This window comes from Sciurus carolinensis, chromosome 7 (assembly GCF_902686445.1).
Source record: "Sciurus carolinensis chromosome 7, mSciCar1.2, whole genome shotgun sequence".
In the NCBI taxonomy this organism is placed as follows: Eukaryota; Metazoa; Chordata; class Mammalia; order Rodentia; family Sciuridae; genus Sciurus; species Sciurus carolinensis.
The window spans coordinates 99,620,141-99,637,834 of record NC_062219.1 but is presented as its reverse complement, the minus strand read 5'-3'; the positions used below and the strand labels follow the sequence as shown (position 1 = coordinate 99,637,834).

General features: G+C 37.1%; 1 protein-coding gene across 1 annotated transcript in view; it reads right to left on the bottom strand.

The window, feature by feature from the left end:
• Window positions 1-6,185: 6,185 nt before the first annotated feature.
• Dst (dystonin) overlaps window positions 6,186-17,694 on the bottom strand; it is a 456,059-nt gene continuing 444,550 nt past the window's right edge. Inside the window, 6 exon segments of the mRNA XM_047559692.1 lie at window positions 6,186-7,460; window positions 8,297-8,420; window positions 11,459-11,569; window positions 11,984-12,183; window positions 13,153-13,224; window positions 15,159-15,276. Of these exon segments, the coding sequence (XP_047415648.1) occupies window positions 7,198-7,460; window positions 8,297-8,420; window positions 11,459-11,569; window positions 11,984-12,183; window positions 13,153-13,224; window positions 15,159-15,276 (888 nt within the window). The 3' untranslated portion in view covers window positions 6,186-7,197.

Here is a 17,694-nt window from a genome sequence, read left to right as displayed (position 1 = left end):
AAAGCAAATGATTCTGACACTGATGTATTAAACTAATGTTTAAATAGATACATTTTCAGAGGTGTCTAAGAGTGGACAAAAGAACACATGCATGAAAGTACTACTAATATAACTTGACATATATTTGAGTGATAGGGTCAGGATAAATGCATAGGACCACTTTGTGAAACACTGTACTCAAACTGTTCAAAAAGGAATCAGGAAAAGCATAATGTCATTCCTTATATATCTTTATTAGAATTTTTTTGGTTAGGTCACATTATGTAAGTCTGCACACCAGAAACATATTTTTAGAAACCACTTGAGTTGAAAACAACATACCAAGACATAGTCAATGAAGAGTTTGACCATTTTTCCAAGTATTGTTAATGAACTGAAGCAAAAAGTAGAATATACATGTCTAATTCAAGCAAGACACTTAGGATACCCATTGTCAGCAGAGGAGGAATCAGAACTTGATAGCTAAGTGATAGAACAACTTTGCAGGGGAACTGATTGTGCATCTTGTAATGAAGTGGAAAGGGGAATTCAATATTGGCTGCTTCAGATCAGACCACCTGACTCAGCAAAATAAATTTATAAGGTTGCTACTTTTTTTGGAACCAGATAATTTGATGTAACATGAAACAATGGAAAATGAAATCTCTCCAAAGATGACTCTCCAACCATCTTAATAGGAAGCTTGCTACTCTAGAAAATCAAGATGTGGCCTGGCTTTCTGAGAGAGGCCATTTTAATGTCTTCCTTATACAGTGACCACCTTGAGAGAAGAATGTATACCCTCTGATGTAATCTCGAGACACAGTGGAACAAACATTGGTCTTGGCATGAAAAGATCTATCTGCTCAGTCATTTTCTAGTTATGTGACCTCTTGAGCTTCATTTACACTATTCATAAAAGTAAAGTAATACTTATCTACTATTTCAGTGACTTATTAGGAACCTCATATAAGATACATATTTGTATTCAGAGCTTTATAAACCAAAACTGACACACAAATAAAAGACTTAAATGTAAGCATTAAATAAGTCTTTTCCTATCACAAAAGGTTTCCCAGGAGAAACAACTCAAAATCAATTTGTGATCAGATGTGTCACTGTAAAGTCTAAGAAGACATTGCTTTAAGCCTACCTAGTCCTTGGAATGTGCTGGTCATTTTTGAAGCAGGTAAGCTGTGACTAGACCATTGACTAGAACTTAGTCCATTGGATGGTTACTTTTGAAACAAGCTGTTTTTAGACTGGATAATTAAAGACATAACCATGCACATTTTTCCACCTGGTTGATCCTTTTAGAAAAGTAGTCTTTATGGTAAACCTTTTTAATTCAAGCTCAGAGCCATATGTAATCAATACATCCTAAAATCCTATCCTCCTGAACTGGACACTTCTGCATTTGTAAAAAGCCAGAACTGCTCTCACATACCCCCCAGCCTGCCCAGGGCCTTCAGCACACCAACTGCAGTTGATCAGTGGCCTCTTCCACTCTCTACCCAACTCTAAGGGCTGGCTGTTAGTGCTATCTCCATACAGATTCTGCTATTAGCAGTAGCACACATGTGCTCTCTCTCTTACACACACACACACACACACAATTACTGAAGACTAGGAACAGCTGAGACTAATTTTTAAAGAAATGCTGAAGCTGTCCAAAATTCATTCTTTCAATCCTTAGACAATAACCCCAATACAGGTTCCTGTCAGTCGTACATCTGCTTTTCTTTCAACCCTTAGACAATAACCCCAATACAGGTTCCTGTCAGTCATACATCTGCTTCTCTACATTGATGAATACCGCTGTGGCCTTACATCAACCTGGCCCAAACTCCCACCCACTGAGAGCCTTCCTCCCAAATCCTTTCCTCTGAATTCTGCAAGGGCTGATTCTAATGTAGAAAAGCACCCTATGCCCTCTGCTTCCTTTCATTGCTCAAATCCCCTGCTTTACTTGTTGAGCCTGACAGGGAAAAACAAAAAACGAAAACAAAACAAAACAAAAAAACAGTTCTGAGTCAATTAACTTTCTGTCCCCTCTGTTCCTAAGTAAGACTGCATCCTGGAGTTCAGAGTAACTACAAATCTATGGCCTCACCTATTTCAAACTTTCTTTAGTTAACTTAATATTTTCAGTTGTGATCTCGTTCTTAATTCCAGGCAGGAAACCGTAAGTCGCTTGCTGAGAGAAATAAACCAGTACAATGTCACTCCCAACTTCTCGTCCCATCTTAATCACCCTTTCTCCCATTCCTTCATATCAAACGACATCCCCACCCCAGGTCAATTCCTCCCAACTGTTGTCTAGAGGAGACAACACTGGAGGAGAGGAAATCAATAACCAACACATGGTCACAGTAGCATAAAAGGTAGGCAAAAACTGGCACTGTGACTTTGGGAATGTCAACATGTCCCCTCAGTCTTCCCCAAACAGATGAACTGATCAGAGCTATAATCACATACAACCACCAGCACTGGTGTACAAGTCTTGCATCACTAGTATCAGAGGAAAAATGAAGACATGTAAGAGTATACTTCCATTCTCTGGAAAAAGATAGTTGTGAAGAGGTAGAAAGATGGAAACAGTTTAAAATAGTGATTTCTAAAAATTCAATGCATGCAAGGTGATCTCATAGGATGTGGGAAGAATGTAAGATGTATATATTTATATTTCATTTAAAAGGAAGAGGAAGTCAACCTTCACTGACACCAGTTACAGACTGACATGGTGACCAGCCCTCCAGTGATATCTGCAGCATTTGCATCCTCACCTGGTCTGTACTGAAGTGACCCAAGGGCAGAATGGAAATTCCAGTAGCTCCCAAACTCCTTACTTTCCGTTTGGGATGAGCAGGAAACTATAGCTTATCAATGTTGAGTTGGGTGAATGTAAAAATTTTATTTAACAAACTAACCTTTAAAAAATGGTTCAAAGGGACCCCTCCAAACAAATCATGGATTGAAGTCATTTTATAATGTAAGAAATAAACAATAAAAAGAGATGACCCCTCTCCTCCAAGTCTTTCATCAGCAACATCAAGAATTAAACCAAAGAGAATTTCACCAGATTGGAGAAAAATCTGGCCAAGAACATTGTCAAAACTGAAATACACATGCGCATCATTGTTGTTGGAGACTTGATAGCTATTCATAAAAACATACAAATATCCTAGAAGAAATTAACACACACACTGCTCAAAAAATTTTACCGATGGGAATATGTCAACATAGAAGTCTGGAGACCACTTGGCACATTAAGTTAGAAACTGTGGGAACTAAATCTCCAGTCTTTGCCCTTGGGCAAAGTAGCTGTACTTTAAGAATAGTAACATTCTAAAAGCATGTTTTGTTTTTATTTGGAGAAAACTTTAGAGAACTTCTTAGGCTCTATTTTCATCTCCTATGCAGTGTAAAATTCCTAATAATGGAGAGCAATTAAGAGTATAAAACTCCTTTGAAGGGCTGGGTCAGAGTTCAGCCCCAGCCCCAAAAAGAAAGAAACAAAAACAAAACACCAATAACAAAAAAAAAAAAAAAAAAAAAAAAGGAAAAAGAAAAATACATCCTTTGAACACCCTTTGTTTTAAATTCATGCATTCTTAATTTAGCACATCAGAAGCAATAGTAAAGAAAAAACACTTCTCTATTTTGGTTGTCTCTCACCCTAGATATTCAACATTTACATAGACATGAGAGGCTATGTACATAAAATCAACCAGAATTGTAATCTTTCAGGTTAAGTCAAATTTTCAAATAGCCAAATGACCCATTTCTTATCTACTTTGTTGATGACTCCGTCCAGTTCTAAGTAGTTTTTGTTAGTAGTCAAGAACTCCCTAACATATTTAAAAAGGAACTTAGTTACTAAAGTACTAAAGGACAAAGGTGAAGTGTCTTTGCTGTCTTCAGGGGCCCCAGGTGGAAGTGTCATCAGACACACACAGAAGCAATATTTCTATTTTGATCAGCTTTTTTGCTGCTGTGACTAAATAACCCAACCAGCACAACTGTAGAGAGGAAAGGATTATTGAGGGCTCACGGTTTCAGAAATCTTAGTTCACAGAAGGCTGGTTCCATTCCTTGGGGCTCCAGGTGAGGCAGAACATCATGGCAGAAGAGCATGGCAGAGGGAAGCAGCTTGCATCATCAGGAAGCAGAAAGAGAGAGACTCTACTTTCCAGATACAAAATATACACCCTGAAGCCATGCCCCAATTCCAATCTCCTCCAGCCACACCCTACCATTTCAATTAATCCCACTAGGGAATAATCCACGGATTGGGTTAAGATTCTTATAACCCAATCATTTCTCCTCTGAACCTTCCTGCATTGTCTCACATGTGAGCTTTTGGGGGACACCTCACATCCAAACCACAACAAACAGGCATTTGCAAAAGGCCTGTTTGTGGGCATCACACCACTCAGGAGACCACAAAGAACATGCACTTCAAAGCACCCTGTCAAAAGGAACAGACAGCTGCATCTCATTCCCTCGTTGCAAACATTGAAAGCAAGTTTTAAAATGATCAAAAAGAGATAACAAAATCCATTTTTCACCTCCTCCTACCTTTCCTTTTTTCACAGGTCAATCCAGGATAGCTGGGGCCATTTCCTAGCCCTTCAACCTACATTTGCCATGAAACTAACCACATCTGAGATTTGACTAGGTCAACTCCTTCCTGTACTGATGTCAAAGAGGATATGCCACACATGCTATTGTTTCAAAAGAAAGGAGTATTACATAAGAATTAGTTTTGATTTTGATTTTTAAGACAAAATCTGTGTATTCCATGATTTAGAATTGAGATTCATTGATTTTTTTTTTTTTTTTCTAGATGGGGGTCTTGTTATGTTGCTCAGGTTGATCTTGAACTCCTGTGCTCAAGTGATCTTCTTCCTGTCTCAGCCTCCTGAGAAGCTGGGACTATAGATGTGTGCTACCACACCTGGATCCATATGCTGCTTCTTAAAAAGAAAATGAAAAAAATAAAGAGAACAAGAAAAGGAATGTATGCAGGGGAAGAGGCGATCCTGCTGCATTCAGTAAAATTTACAGGAGGATTCTTCAGCAGTCAGTCTGAGGTTCCAGGATTATCACTGATGCAGAGGAGAGAAATAATCAGGTATCCTGTCACTGTTTTCAAAGCTCCCATGAGGGCAAATGCTGATAACTGGGGGCCGATCCTTAAGACTTCTCTGAAATATTTTAAACCACCTATCTTTTTTCAAAAAGCTTATTTTATAACTAAAAAGGAAAATCCTTAGCTCTTTAACAGGGGTAGCATTCAAACAGATTGAGATAAAATCATTCCCTTAAAACTGTCTTTGAAGTGGAAATATGATCGGATGCAAAGCTCTCCAGGAATAAAAATTCCAATTGCCTTCTCAGATGACGTGTTTACAATCAAAAGCAATGACTATGTAGCACCTAATCTCATAGGTTCGAATTACACTTTCCATCAAGGGTTTCCACCTGAGACCCATGCTTTGGCAAAGAAGGAATTACTACTGTTTAAAAATGGCACCAATTTATGTCACTGGAAACTCCAGGTTCTTCAATGTTGGCCTCTGTTAAAAAGGACAAGCAGGAAAAACATAATCCCTGTTCCCAAACACCACCACTGCCATTTGTTAAATTAAATGCATGAAGTTATGCAGAATGCCATGACCTGTATTGCCCAGAGCAATAATCAACCATCCTAATTATATCTGATGCTATTTCCATATTTAGGAAAATTCTATAATCTGATTTTTAAATGAATATAGGTCAGAAGAATATCACTATATTACTTTAGTAATCCGAAATCTGTCATCCTGTCATCTATATCCTGGTTTCAGTTTGTTTTTCAGATTTTTTTTTTTTTTTAATTAATTGCAAGACGGCAGGAATCCTGTAGCCTCAGAGGTCTTCAACAGTGTCTAGCACATATCCAGTGCTTACTCAAAATATATGCAGAATAAGTGATTAACCTTATTATAACTTCCTTTTTTTTGTTGTTTGTTTGTTTGGTGGTGCTGGGAATTGAACCCAGGGCACTTTACCAACTGAGTTATATTCCCAGTCCTATAACTTCCTTTTGATGTCCCTCAAATTTAGCCTGTCATACTATTAGTAAACATATAATCTTTTTTTAAAAAACCAATAAATGAACAACAGAAAAAGTTCTCTTTAAATAATCAGGTATTCCACAGTCAAGTGAATATGTTTTATTAAATGCATACTAATATCTTTCTATAGTATGTGAGTATACATAATAAATTAAAATGTATATATTTATTAAATATAGGTAGATATAATACCAGAACATGATTATTTCAGATGAGAAATCAAAATAAACCCATTTTAAGTATCTTTTGGTCACTCCAAATTGATACTGCTCATAAAAAAATACACCAATTTTCCCTGGGGAAAAAATTAATTCCATAGCAATGTAGTTAAGGGACATGTTTTATTTCATAGCTTTTTGCAAGCAAAATTGCTTTGTTACAAAATGAGTTCAATGATACAGGTGCTACTGTCCACTCAAGCGAAAGAAAACCTCACATTTATATGAATGCACTTTATAATTATATTCTTACAATACAATACGTCTAATGTCCAGGATGGTTCTGGCCTCATTTAAAGCGATGGCACAGAAATGCTGCAGGGTACTTGAATATTGTGGTACTGGCAAGTGCTTGAAGTAACCTCCTGTGGGTTCTCTGTCAGATACTGCTTGAAGAACTGTATATGGTTAGGTTTGTCTTTTTGCCCTCCACCTCTTAGTTTACATTTAAATCATCTCAAAATATATCCCTGGTGCGTCATTTTTTGGTTATTCAGAATTTCCATAAAAATAAGAAAATGTCATGAGGTATCCTTTATGTTAGTTATCGATGTAGTGCCGTGGTTGTCAGAGAGGATGCAGACTTACCTGTAGGTACAGTAACTGATTTTAGTGTGTGTTCTACACATTACAGTGCAGAAGTGTTAGTTCATGTTAAATTCTTTCTTCCCCATCACATATGATGTGACTTTAACCCCAGAATATCTGACCAAAAAATGATACAGATCAAATAAAAAGACAAATACACAAATAAGGCCATCTTCAGAATTTTAAACTCACCTTTTGCAATATCTCACAATAATTTCTACATCGTATTTTACATCGTTCAAACTTAAATAATAAATGCATAAGGAAGGGCCTTGGTGGAACCAATTGCACTATCTCTTTGAGGACTTGTCCAATTTGCTGGCAGGTGACTTCCTCTGGGGCGTGGGGATTTTGGAAGGTTTGGCTGTGGATGGCCGAGAACCTGCTCGGGGCGTAGGTCTGTGTGTCTGGGGGACAGTCTCCACGTCTGAGCACACGGATTGGATTTCTGAAATGTCAAAGTCTGATGCATCACTGCCTCGGCGGCTGCTGGCCCTGCTGCCAGCTTTGCTTCCGGCTCGGCTTCCTGGGCGGCTGGGAGTCTTCTTGGAATCTGCAGAGAGAAGGCAGAGATGGGTCACCCTTATTCATGATGCTTCTACAACCGATTCTTGAAACCTGACGCCACCTTTAATATTGACATTTTTCTCCTGACACCTAGTAGGCACTCAGAAAAGACTATGGATTCATGACCTTTTCCTATTTTGCAATGGTTAAGAAGGATTACTCTGGGTAGACATAAAAGAGTAAAAGCTAGATTTACATATGAAAGGTAAGTCTGGGCTTACCCTACATATCCAGTATTCCATTTATTACAAACAGACCTAAGGTATATACCTAACACTTGGGATTGTGCTTTCCAAAGCTTAGCATATGTAGCCCTGTGCACATGGAGCAAGCTCTTAGGTGTAACACCAAGAATGCAGGAATTTAAAAGAGAAGACACAAAACTCTAGAGAAGTTTCACATTTGCTGAGTTCAGAACACAAGGGTTAGTAGGTTTAGAGTTTCATGAAGCAGTGTGAGTGGCACTGGCATAAGGCTTGGTAAAGACGGATTTTTCCAACTGCCCCAAACAGCTCCGTATAATCTCTGAGGAAGAAGAGCCAAGGCCTTCCAGTGTGAAAGGGTGCTGTGTTTTTGTTTCTTCTGGTCTGCAGTCTACTCCCATCTTTCTTTGATGCTTTGCAAAAGGCATTTCTTAGCAACTTGCTCCCATGACTCATTATTGCCTACCTTTATTGGAGGATTGGGGGTACATGCTATTTCAAAAGAATATGGCATTGCTAATTCAAAATGTCTTTCCCAATTAGAAAGAAGGGGGGCCATAATTTTCAGATCATCATTATACTGCAAAAGGCATGAAAGAAAGAAATGCACCACACTCACCAGCAAACTGTGTTCGGACTCTGGCAGCTGCGGTGGTTATCAAGCCACTGTCCTCTCCGGAGTGGAAGCCTTTCCCTGATAAATACCCTGGAAGTCGCAGCTTGCTTCCCTGTATTGGTGTTCCCTGTGTTTAACCAGCGAAGAGACATTTCACGATATTGCTCATGCACTGTGACATTCTGCTGACACCACTTTACCAATGGGTGGAAACCTACACAAGACCCTTTTTAGAGGTGGGAATTTTATAATTAACTGAACAAGGTGTGGGGTGCTTACTTTCCTTCCCCAATTGTTAACTCTCAGCCAGAGTTTGAAGGAAACCTTTTAAAGAAAACAGATCCCCAGGTGAAATGAAAGCATAAAAATGGAGGAGCCAACAGAATACAAAAGTGACAGCAAGAAAAACAAGACAAATTGAACTGTGAGGATATTAGTATCTTCCAGACTGTCAGTGAATGTCAGAGAGGTAAGAGGGTTATTGTCACAGGATGCTGACTGTCTGGTGAAGAGAAGGGGACAGGGTCTCTGAAAAATTGTACTTGGATATTCTGCTGCTTCCAGTGCTTTTAGGGAAGTAGGCAGAAATAAGCAAATAGAAAAAAAAAAAACAAAAAAACAAACAAACAAAAAAACCAAATAATGCCTAGACAGCTACTGTTTAAACAGACAACTGCAAAAAAGAGTGATGTTTCACAGGTTGGTACCACCATGTCACTTCACTTCTAGGCTCGGTCACTTTCTATGGTCCTTACTACAACCTTCATAGGGGACATTTAGGCATAATTCTTTTAAAATGCTTACAGGAATTTGTAGAGAATGGCTAAAGCAAAGATATGATTTTATGATAAGTCTAAAATCATGGCATTTTCCCAGATTCTGATGACATTTTGAAAATTCTGCCCAAGTTTATAAAACAAATAAATCTCTTGAGGAGTATAAGGGGCATCACATTCCTCAATGAATGAACACAGAACCAAGGAGCTACTTAGAGACAAGCAATCTGTACAAATTATGTGTACATCCATAAAATAATTTCCCCAAAGTTTTCAATGCTTAATAAAGCATATGTAGAACCATCAGATATGTCAGAGTTGTATTTATTAATATGAATGTAATATTCCTACCATTCATCTACCTATGAATACCATACATACTTAAGCACAGTGTTTATACAAGGTTCATGTACAATGCTCAAGTTTTCAAAAGACTTTTGCACAGGTAACCACAATTAATCACCCACCTTTCAATAAATGTGAAAAATAAGGGCCCAAGGGAAGAAGTGATTTGCCCCAAGTCTAGTTGATCTGGTTAAATTCCTCACTTATGAAAAGAATCTCAATAGTCAACAGGGAGTGAGGAAGCACAGATTATAAAGTTTATCACTCAAGGTAGCAGAAGTCAATGACCAAAATCATTCTTCTCAGAATGTCTTATTTTGATTTCTTATCATAAACCCTTCCATGGAAATATATTCTTGATTTGTCTGGTTGGTTGATTTTTATTTTCAAGGTAATTTGGAATGAAACAGTTTTGCATTAATCCAAGTAACAGACTTTAAATATAGGGAGTTTCTACTTTTTAAAAAATTAGAACACAGCATCTTAGCCCTAAATATTTAAATTAAATGTTAATGTCACTTGAGGTTCTTTAAAACTTTCTCACTTTTTGCTACAGCAGATCCACAATGACTACATACAACTCTACAAATAATCTATGAAACTAATATTCCCCACCTGGAAGAAAAAACTGGGGTGGATAAAGGCTTTTGGTAGGGAAGAGGAAGGAGTGAAGAAAGGCTGAAGAACAGGGCATTTCTGCCTCAGTTCTACCGCCTGGCAGCAACAGAACTGCCATTGACTCATGAAGGTAATGAACTTTTCTCTGCCTACAACTTTCTGTTGTGAGATAAGAAAGTATTTTGAAAAGCACAAAGGGCTTTGTAAAGGTACTGTATTTCTTTATACAAGGTTCTCAGCCTTTAAGTTACACTTAATCATTAAGATGAAATACCTCCTTCATTTCAAGAAAAGATGTTTAGGGATTTCCCCCTAATTACTGTCACTAATCAAAGAGGTGATTATTTGGTGATTATGTTTGTGATTTCATGGAGAAGTTTCTCAAAAAGATACATGGTTGATGTTTAATTAAATAGGAGCAACCTGAAATATGAGTCAATCTTGGCAAATTTTATGTCCCCAAAATATCTTATTCTCCTTTATCATGCCACATTGAGATATAACAGCATCCTTCAAAAATATCAGTCCTTTAAATCTGATAAGGATGCATTTTGAAAATCACAGGTAATTTTCTGCTTCCCTAAGCCCACCCCTTTGACCTCCTGCACAGATCACAGGACTTGTCACATCTACCCAGTGCTGTTGGGTGGAAATGAATGCAAAGGACATTCAGAAGGACCATGCCCAGAGTGAACACTTGCTAAAATTTCTTTGTCATCTTCTTTTCTTCTTCTTTGCAGTATTTTGAATCCAGAGGCACTGGATTCAAGTTCTGTGTCTATTTTATTTCTACTTATATTATACATACATATTTTTATTTTTATTTATTCAATTCAAGTCCCCCAGTTCTTTGTATATTTTATTTTGATACAGGGTCTCACAAGGTTGTCCAGGCTGACCTGGAACTTGCCATGCTTCTGCCTCAGCCTCCTAAGCATCTGGGATTACACATGTGTGCCACTGTGCCTGACCTGAAATTCTTTTAACTGATTCTCTTCCAAATGATACTACTTCTTACTCCCATCTAAAAAATACAGGTCGCCTTTCTTGTCCAAACTATGTCATCGGCAAAAGCATTTCATCAGCTTTAAAAGAAATTGTACTTAGGTCTGGTATTCTAGCTAGGCCTGTATTTCACTCTTTTTAAGAGACAGAAGTAGAATTAAGAATAATTGAGAATAAAAAAGCAAAGGAATCACAGAGCCTGCTGGTGTGACTATGGCAAGCTGCCACTGTCTTTTCCGTTAACACCTTACTCTCTTGTCTTTTCAGAACTGCCAGGTTGATGCTTATTTTACAGAAATGTATAAAAAGATGTAGCATTATCAAAAGTGAATACAGGAAGGGAGTGGTGTGGCAGTGTTAGTGGTTAGTAAGTTTCAGTTAAAGAGGACTGTTAATACTGGCATCTGGGGCCTTACGATACCTCTGCAGATGACACGGGAAAGTCTGAGCACTCTGCTGCTTTACAAGGAGTTGACATTTTGCTGTTTGTCAACCATGGTTTACCATAATTGCGTGTTAAAGGATGGAGAATCTGTATGGAACAATGGCAAATCAAACGTAAAGGACAGCACGTAAAAACAAAGCACAGAAAGAGATATTCATAGCAGAGAATCACATTTCACAGTCGGAATAATAATAATTAAAAAATAAGTAGAAAGCTCTGATGGAAAATCATATACACACAACAAAAGAAGCTTTAAAAAGAAAAATCAAATCAATCTGAAAGATAAAAAAGCCCCTAAACAGATAATCTCTGTATGGGTTACGAGGTATAAGTGTATATATATATATGTATTTTTAAAAGTCCTTACTTGCACATACCATGAGAAGGGACACAAATGGAGACAGTTAACCTTATAAATTCTAGGGACTTAAAACATTCAAAGGTATACACTCAGGACACTGGCTACTCTGCAGGAGGAAAAGACTTCATTTGGAGTCCTACCTTGGGTGTGCTGGTGGCAGGGACCTGTGGGGAGGCTGCCTGGCCAGCCTGACTGGACACAGAAGTGGATCTATTGGGTGATGCAGCTCGTGAGGAAGGCCGGGATCGGCGGCCCCGGGGTCTGAAAGCAGCCATACCCTGACTGGCACCGTCTGCTAAAATGAACTTCTCACGCAGCTCCATGTTGGTTCTTCCTTTAGCTGGAAAACACACAGACACAGACATAGACACACACACACACACACACACACACACACACACACACACACACATACACACACACAGAGAAGGAAAAGATGAGGTACTCAATTGTTATGGAAAGAATGACCACAGTGGCACCAGAGATCAGGCTGAGAATTTCAAGAACATCTTTTTGCCATGCCAACTCCAACTCAGCATAACAAAAAGTTAAATGCATTCCTTTACAATGCATTCCTTTTGGATACAAGTGAGTTTGGGGAACAGGAAAAAAGTGTGCTTATTCTAACACTAGACACCAGCAAGAATAACCACTATAAAAGAAAGAGTCAGCATGAAAATGGAAAGCTCATGCTAAAATACTGTTAATCCACCAGTTACTGATGCCCACATGGTTTCACTACCCTTTCACCACACTGAGAAGACAAGCCAGGAAGGCAGGGACTGTGTCTTTTGCATGTACCATTGAGGTCAGGAGAATGCCAGTCACTTAACACTGGGATTAATTAAACAATAAAATTACACAGAATGAAAGATGGCTCATTAGTCATGGTGACAACATATAAACTTCCAGATTTTTCACTAAAATGAGGCAGCTAGTGTTTTTATTTTATGTCTTGAAAAACTATTTACCAACATGCAATAACAAACACCAGACCCAAGGATCTGTTAGGTAGTCAGTAATGCAGCACTCATACAAACACATATGCACATGGAGAATGCTCCACAAGAACCCGATGGGCCAAGTGTTAGCATGTGTTTGATCACTTACATGACACCTGCATTTGCAACACACCGGGGGTGTGTTACAGCTTCAGAATTTAAATTTGGAAGCACCAGCTCAGTTGGATATGAGTTAAGCCATACGCAATGAATGAAGCATGTTATATTAAAACAAATGATTAAAGCAAGAATGAAAAAGTAGGAAAGAGAAAAGAAAAGATGGAGAGGCAAAGAGAGGGGTTGCCAACCTATAGTAGGCTGAGTAGTAGTAATTGAAGAGTTTGATTCCGAACGTAACATTTTACTCCCATGATGATGAACTAGAAAAAATGACACAGGATACCAATCACATTAAAGAATATTGTTAGCAGAGGAAGAAACAAAGTACAGTAGTTGAATATGCAAAAGGTGCTCAGATCCGGCCTTTAGCACACATTTTAGAAGAAAAGTTGCATAAGGAAAAGAAGCCCTCCAAGGTCTGACTCAACTGGAAAAACATTTGCAAGACTTCGCCACAGCCATGTTAACTTTACTAAGCGTCCTGACACAACTGTATACATTTGATTTGTTTCATAAGTAGAGCTGCATTTTACTTTAGGCTGCATTATTTCCAAAATGCAGTCATGCACCACAAAATGATGTTTCAGTCAACGATGGACTGCGTATACAATGGTGTCCCCTAAGACTGTGGCCATCCTAATGTTGTAGCCATCAAAACGTAGTGCAGTGAATGACATTAGTGGTGATGCTGGCATAAACAAACCTATTCGCACTGTCCATAGTATAAAAACATAGCACATATAGTTATGCATAGGACATAATGCTTGATGACATTAAAAACATTACTGTTTGTGTATGTACCATATTTTATTGTCATTTTAAAATGAGTGTACTCCTTTCACTTATTGAAAAAATAAAGCATGCTCTGTTGTTATGCCGCATCACCCTCCTATATCTTATGTGAACTGCACCTCTGGATGGCATTATTTTCTCCTGAGCTTGATTTAATCTTATGTGTTTTTATGTCATGGCCCTAGGCACAATAGATTATACCATGTAAATACATACATATGTACATATCTGTATACCTACACGTGTATTGCATATTGCAGCCAGATGTGTAGTAAGCCATACCATGTAGGTTTGTGTAAGTATGTTCTATGTTTGAAATTACTTAATGATGCATTTCTCAGAACACATCTCTATTGTTTTAAGTGATTCATGACTGTTATGATAGCATATGAGTTTCTATTCTTATTTTATTTTCTTTTTAGATATAGTTTTAGCCTATGGAGGCCAGAGCTACTGTGTATGACTATATAACAATGCACAGCAGCCTTGACAGACAGGTCTGCTGACTGATAGATCTGTGTATTTAGTTGCCAGCATGGAAAACCCAGGGGCCTCACTGGAGGATCCTTGGTCTCACACTTGTTATCCTAATAGGCACAGTGCTTTAAAAACAATTACAATAAGCTCACAGGTTAAAGAAAATCATAATTCTACTGCTTCTTTTTACAAAATCAGAAAAATGTGTCATGCAGTAGATGATACCTAATTAGAAACTGCAATCAAATGTTCACTTATGTAAATCAATTAAGAATCCAACGACTGACTGCAGGATCTGAAAATAGGAAAATTAAAAGCTAATCTAGGGCTTGAAGGTTGGTAGATAGAGAACAATTATTATTATGTTATATATTATGTATTATAATATATAGTATCATAAAATATAATTGTTAAATTTATATTTTTAATACTCTAACCTACAACTTGAAAGTAAGAGTAAAGTTAGCAGTTCATTATTATTTTGAAAAATTTTAAGTACTGCTTGCTTCACCACACCATCATATCATTAAAAACTCTGACTTTTGGAACTTCACTACCTGGTACATTTAGTCTCCATCAACTCATTTTCTTTCCTTCTACTTTGCTACTTAATGGCAGACAAAATCCTTTCCTTGGCAAGTTAAGTGTTCATTTTGGAAACTGCAGGTTGGAGGGTCTCATGAAGAAAATCTAATCCATTATTTCCTACCTACCCATCTGAAGTAGTTAAAAAAAAAAAAAAAAACGAGAAGTACATGGTTTACGGTTTGCCACAAGTTATTTGGGAACTTCAGGCTGACAGATCAATGTGAAACACTCACTGCTAGAATAAAATGCCCCAATTAGGCCCAGAATGTTTTCAGGGCTGGAAAACAATGCAAGCTTGTGCTTTTGTGGTGTTGTCTTGACCTAAGTGTCTCCTTACCCCTGCATGGATCATTTTTCACTAAGAACTCATCGAGCGCCATCCATCCGCCTCCAACGCGAACCATCACGGTACTTCGCAGGATCCGAACCAGCCGCAGCTGCTGGGAGTCTCCAAACTGTGCAGGGAAGAAAGAAAGATCTCTAATTGTCAAAAATAATTCTAAAGTAAAGGATGATGCACAATCTGTAGTAGCTTAAACAACCAACTTTGATTTCTTGCTTAGTTTACAGCGATTAGTAAAATCTCAGAAAAAGGCGTTTGTAATGATCTGTGTTAGACTGCTGCATGCGGACTTAGCCCAGAGGAAACGGATTGGAAAAAGATTACAAAGGTTATCAAGTATAATATCAAAGCTCTATTCTAAAAGTTATTTTTCTTTCTTATGACAGCATCAGTATTAGTAAGGCAGAAATAGGAATTTTTTTCTATAAACTAAACATAACTATAAAAATAAGCACTGGCCTACTTGCTGAAGGCTTATACAAGATAAGATTATTCTATGGTAAATTTAATAAGCTGATTTATCTTCATTTAAATTGTCTATTACATGAAAAGTATTTTCCACTCAAATCTGTGGAAGAAATAAACTCATTTTCTTTTAAGAAAGTTTTGACTCATGGAGAATAAGGCAATAAATATGACTTATAAAAAATTCATAATCAACTAAAATTTCTCTATCCCTAATTATCTGGCAAACCAACTTTTTAACAGTTGAATTAATATGCCACTTGAGATCACCATAATATTAGAACAGCCTCTAGCTAAATATTAGTGATACAGCTTTCAAATCTAAATGGGGTTCTCTTAAAAGTATTTGTACTGTAATAGTTGAGACTAATAAGTAATCATTTTTTTCTTGCCCTTTCCATGAATGGTCAATCTCTTGGGATATGCTAGCCATTCTGCAAGTCCTGAATAAATGCTAGACTATAGGTAGTTCTGATCATAGGCTTATTTGTTTTTAAAGCCTGTGAGAAATGATTTTATACTTCTAAATCACTTCTAATAGGCTCATGTCCAACTTATGAAAATCACCATACTTAATTTCATGGTTGCCAACCTAGCAGATACCAAAGCAAAATGAACAATTAAACATAAACAGCTTCTTTTTAAAGCAGGGCAGGTACAATTATGACATCAACTACTTGTCTGAGCTTACTGTGATAAACAGAAAACTTCATAAACATCTGCTACTTTGCAGTAAGCTTTCACATTAGATTTCTGTAAGAGAGTCCTAAAACAAGACCAACCCAATCACAGTCAGGATCCTAAAACTCAGAAGAAACTCAGAATGAACTGAGAAGAATGTAAAAGGCACCAGCAGGAACTCATGCATTTTACATCAGACTTTGTAAATCACTATTTCTAAATCTGATTTTTAAACAGACTTAAACGTTCTTATCAGTAGTAACCTGTTCCTGAAATATAAATGTGAATTTAAAAATCAAAATGTTTATTTTGTTAGAAAAAAATTTGGTGCTGCTAATAAGCAAAGGGAAAGGAGGGGATTTAAAGAAAATTACCCTTAAGGAACCAGATAATTCCAAGATGATGTTCCAAACAAAAGTTTTAAGACAATAACTTTTGTGGAGATGACATTTCAGCTCTATTAAATGAGCAATTTTCAATTTTGTTTTAAAAAGGCATTCTCCAGACAACTAACACTGCCTCCAGAACTTTTCTAATTTTCCCAATAGCCAATTGTGATAAAAACAGATTAATCATGTTCACTGTGTTTCCAGTAAATATCATCTCTTGAGGTAAGTATTTATTTTATTCTCTCCACAAATACAAGATGCCAATACACTTGCTGACTCAGAAGATAACAAGAATGGAAAAGTAACACTAATGGAAACTTTACCCTGATTTGATCATTAAACAATGCATACCTGTACCTGTATCAAATTATCACATGTAAATATATACAGTGGTACAATGATCATAGTAATTAAAAATATTTCCTGGAAAATATTTTAAAAATTAGTGAATATTTCTATTTAAATTATTTGCTTACAAGAGATGGGGGTAAGAGATATTTGAAACTTTAGATGTAATACTGATTAAAAATAGGGTGCCAGAGTAATAATATCTAAGATGATATTGTTAGGTATTTTAGATAGCAATGTTCTTTATAAAAGAATGCAGTAAAAAAGTTAACATTTAATATGTTTAAATCAAAATTTAATTTCTCTGGCCTTCAGTTTTGAAATGACCATGCTGTAACACCACTAGGCAATTTCTACTGACTAAAATGTCAATATATTTGGCCAACATGTCATATAAAAAAGATTTTGGATATTACATATGATAATTTTCCTCAGAAGAAATAACATCACCTAAACCCTCCAGAATTAATATTTCTATTCAGAGGATGGAAAACCCTAAATCAATAACTTAGGGCAAATGGAAAATAGTTGCCTTAGAGATAGCATGTTACTTGTGGTTGAGGGACATGGAGACCTCTTAGTACTGAGTCTTCCCATGCCATTCATTGCCTGATGCCGATTCTTCTCTGCCTCTATACACCATGCAT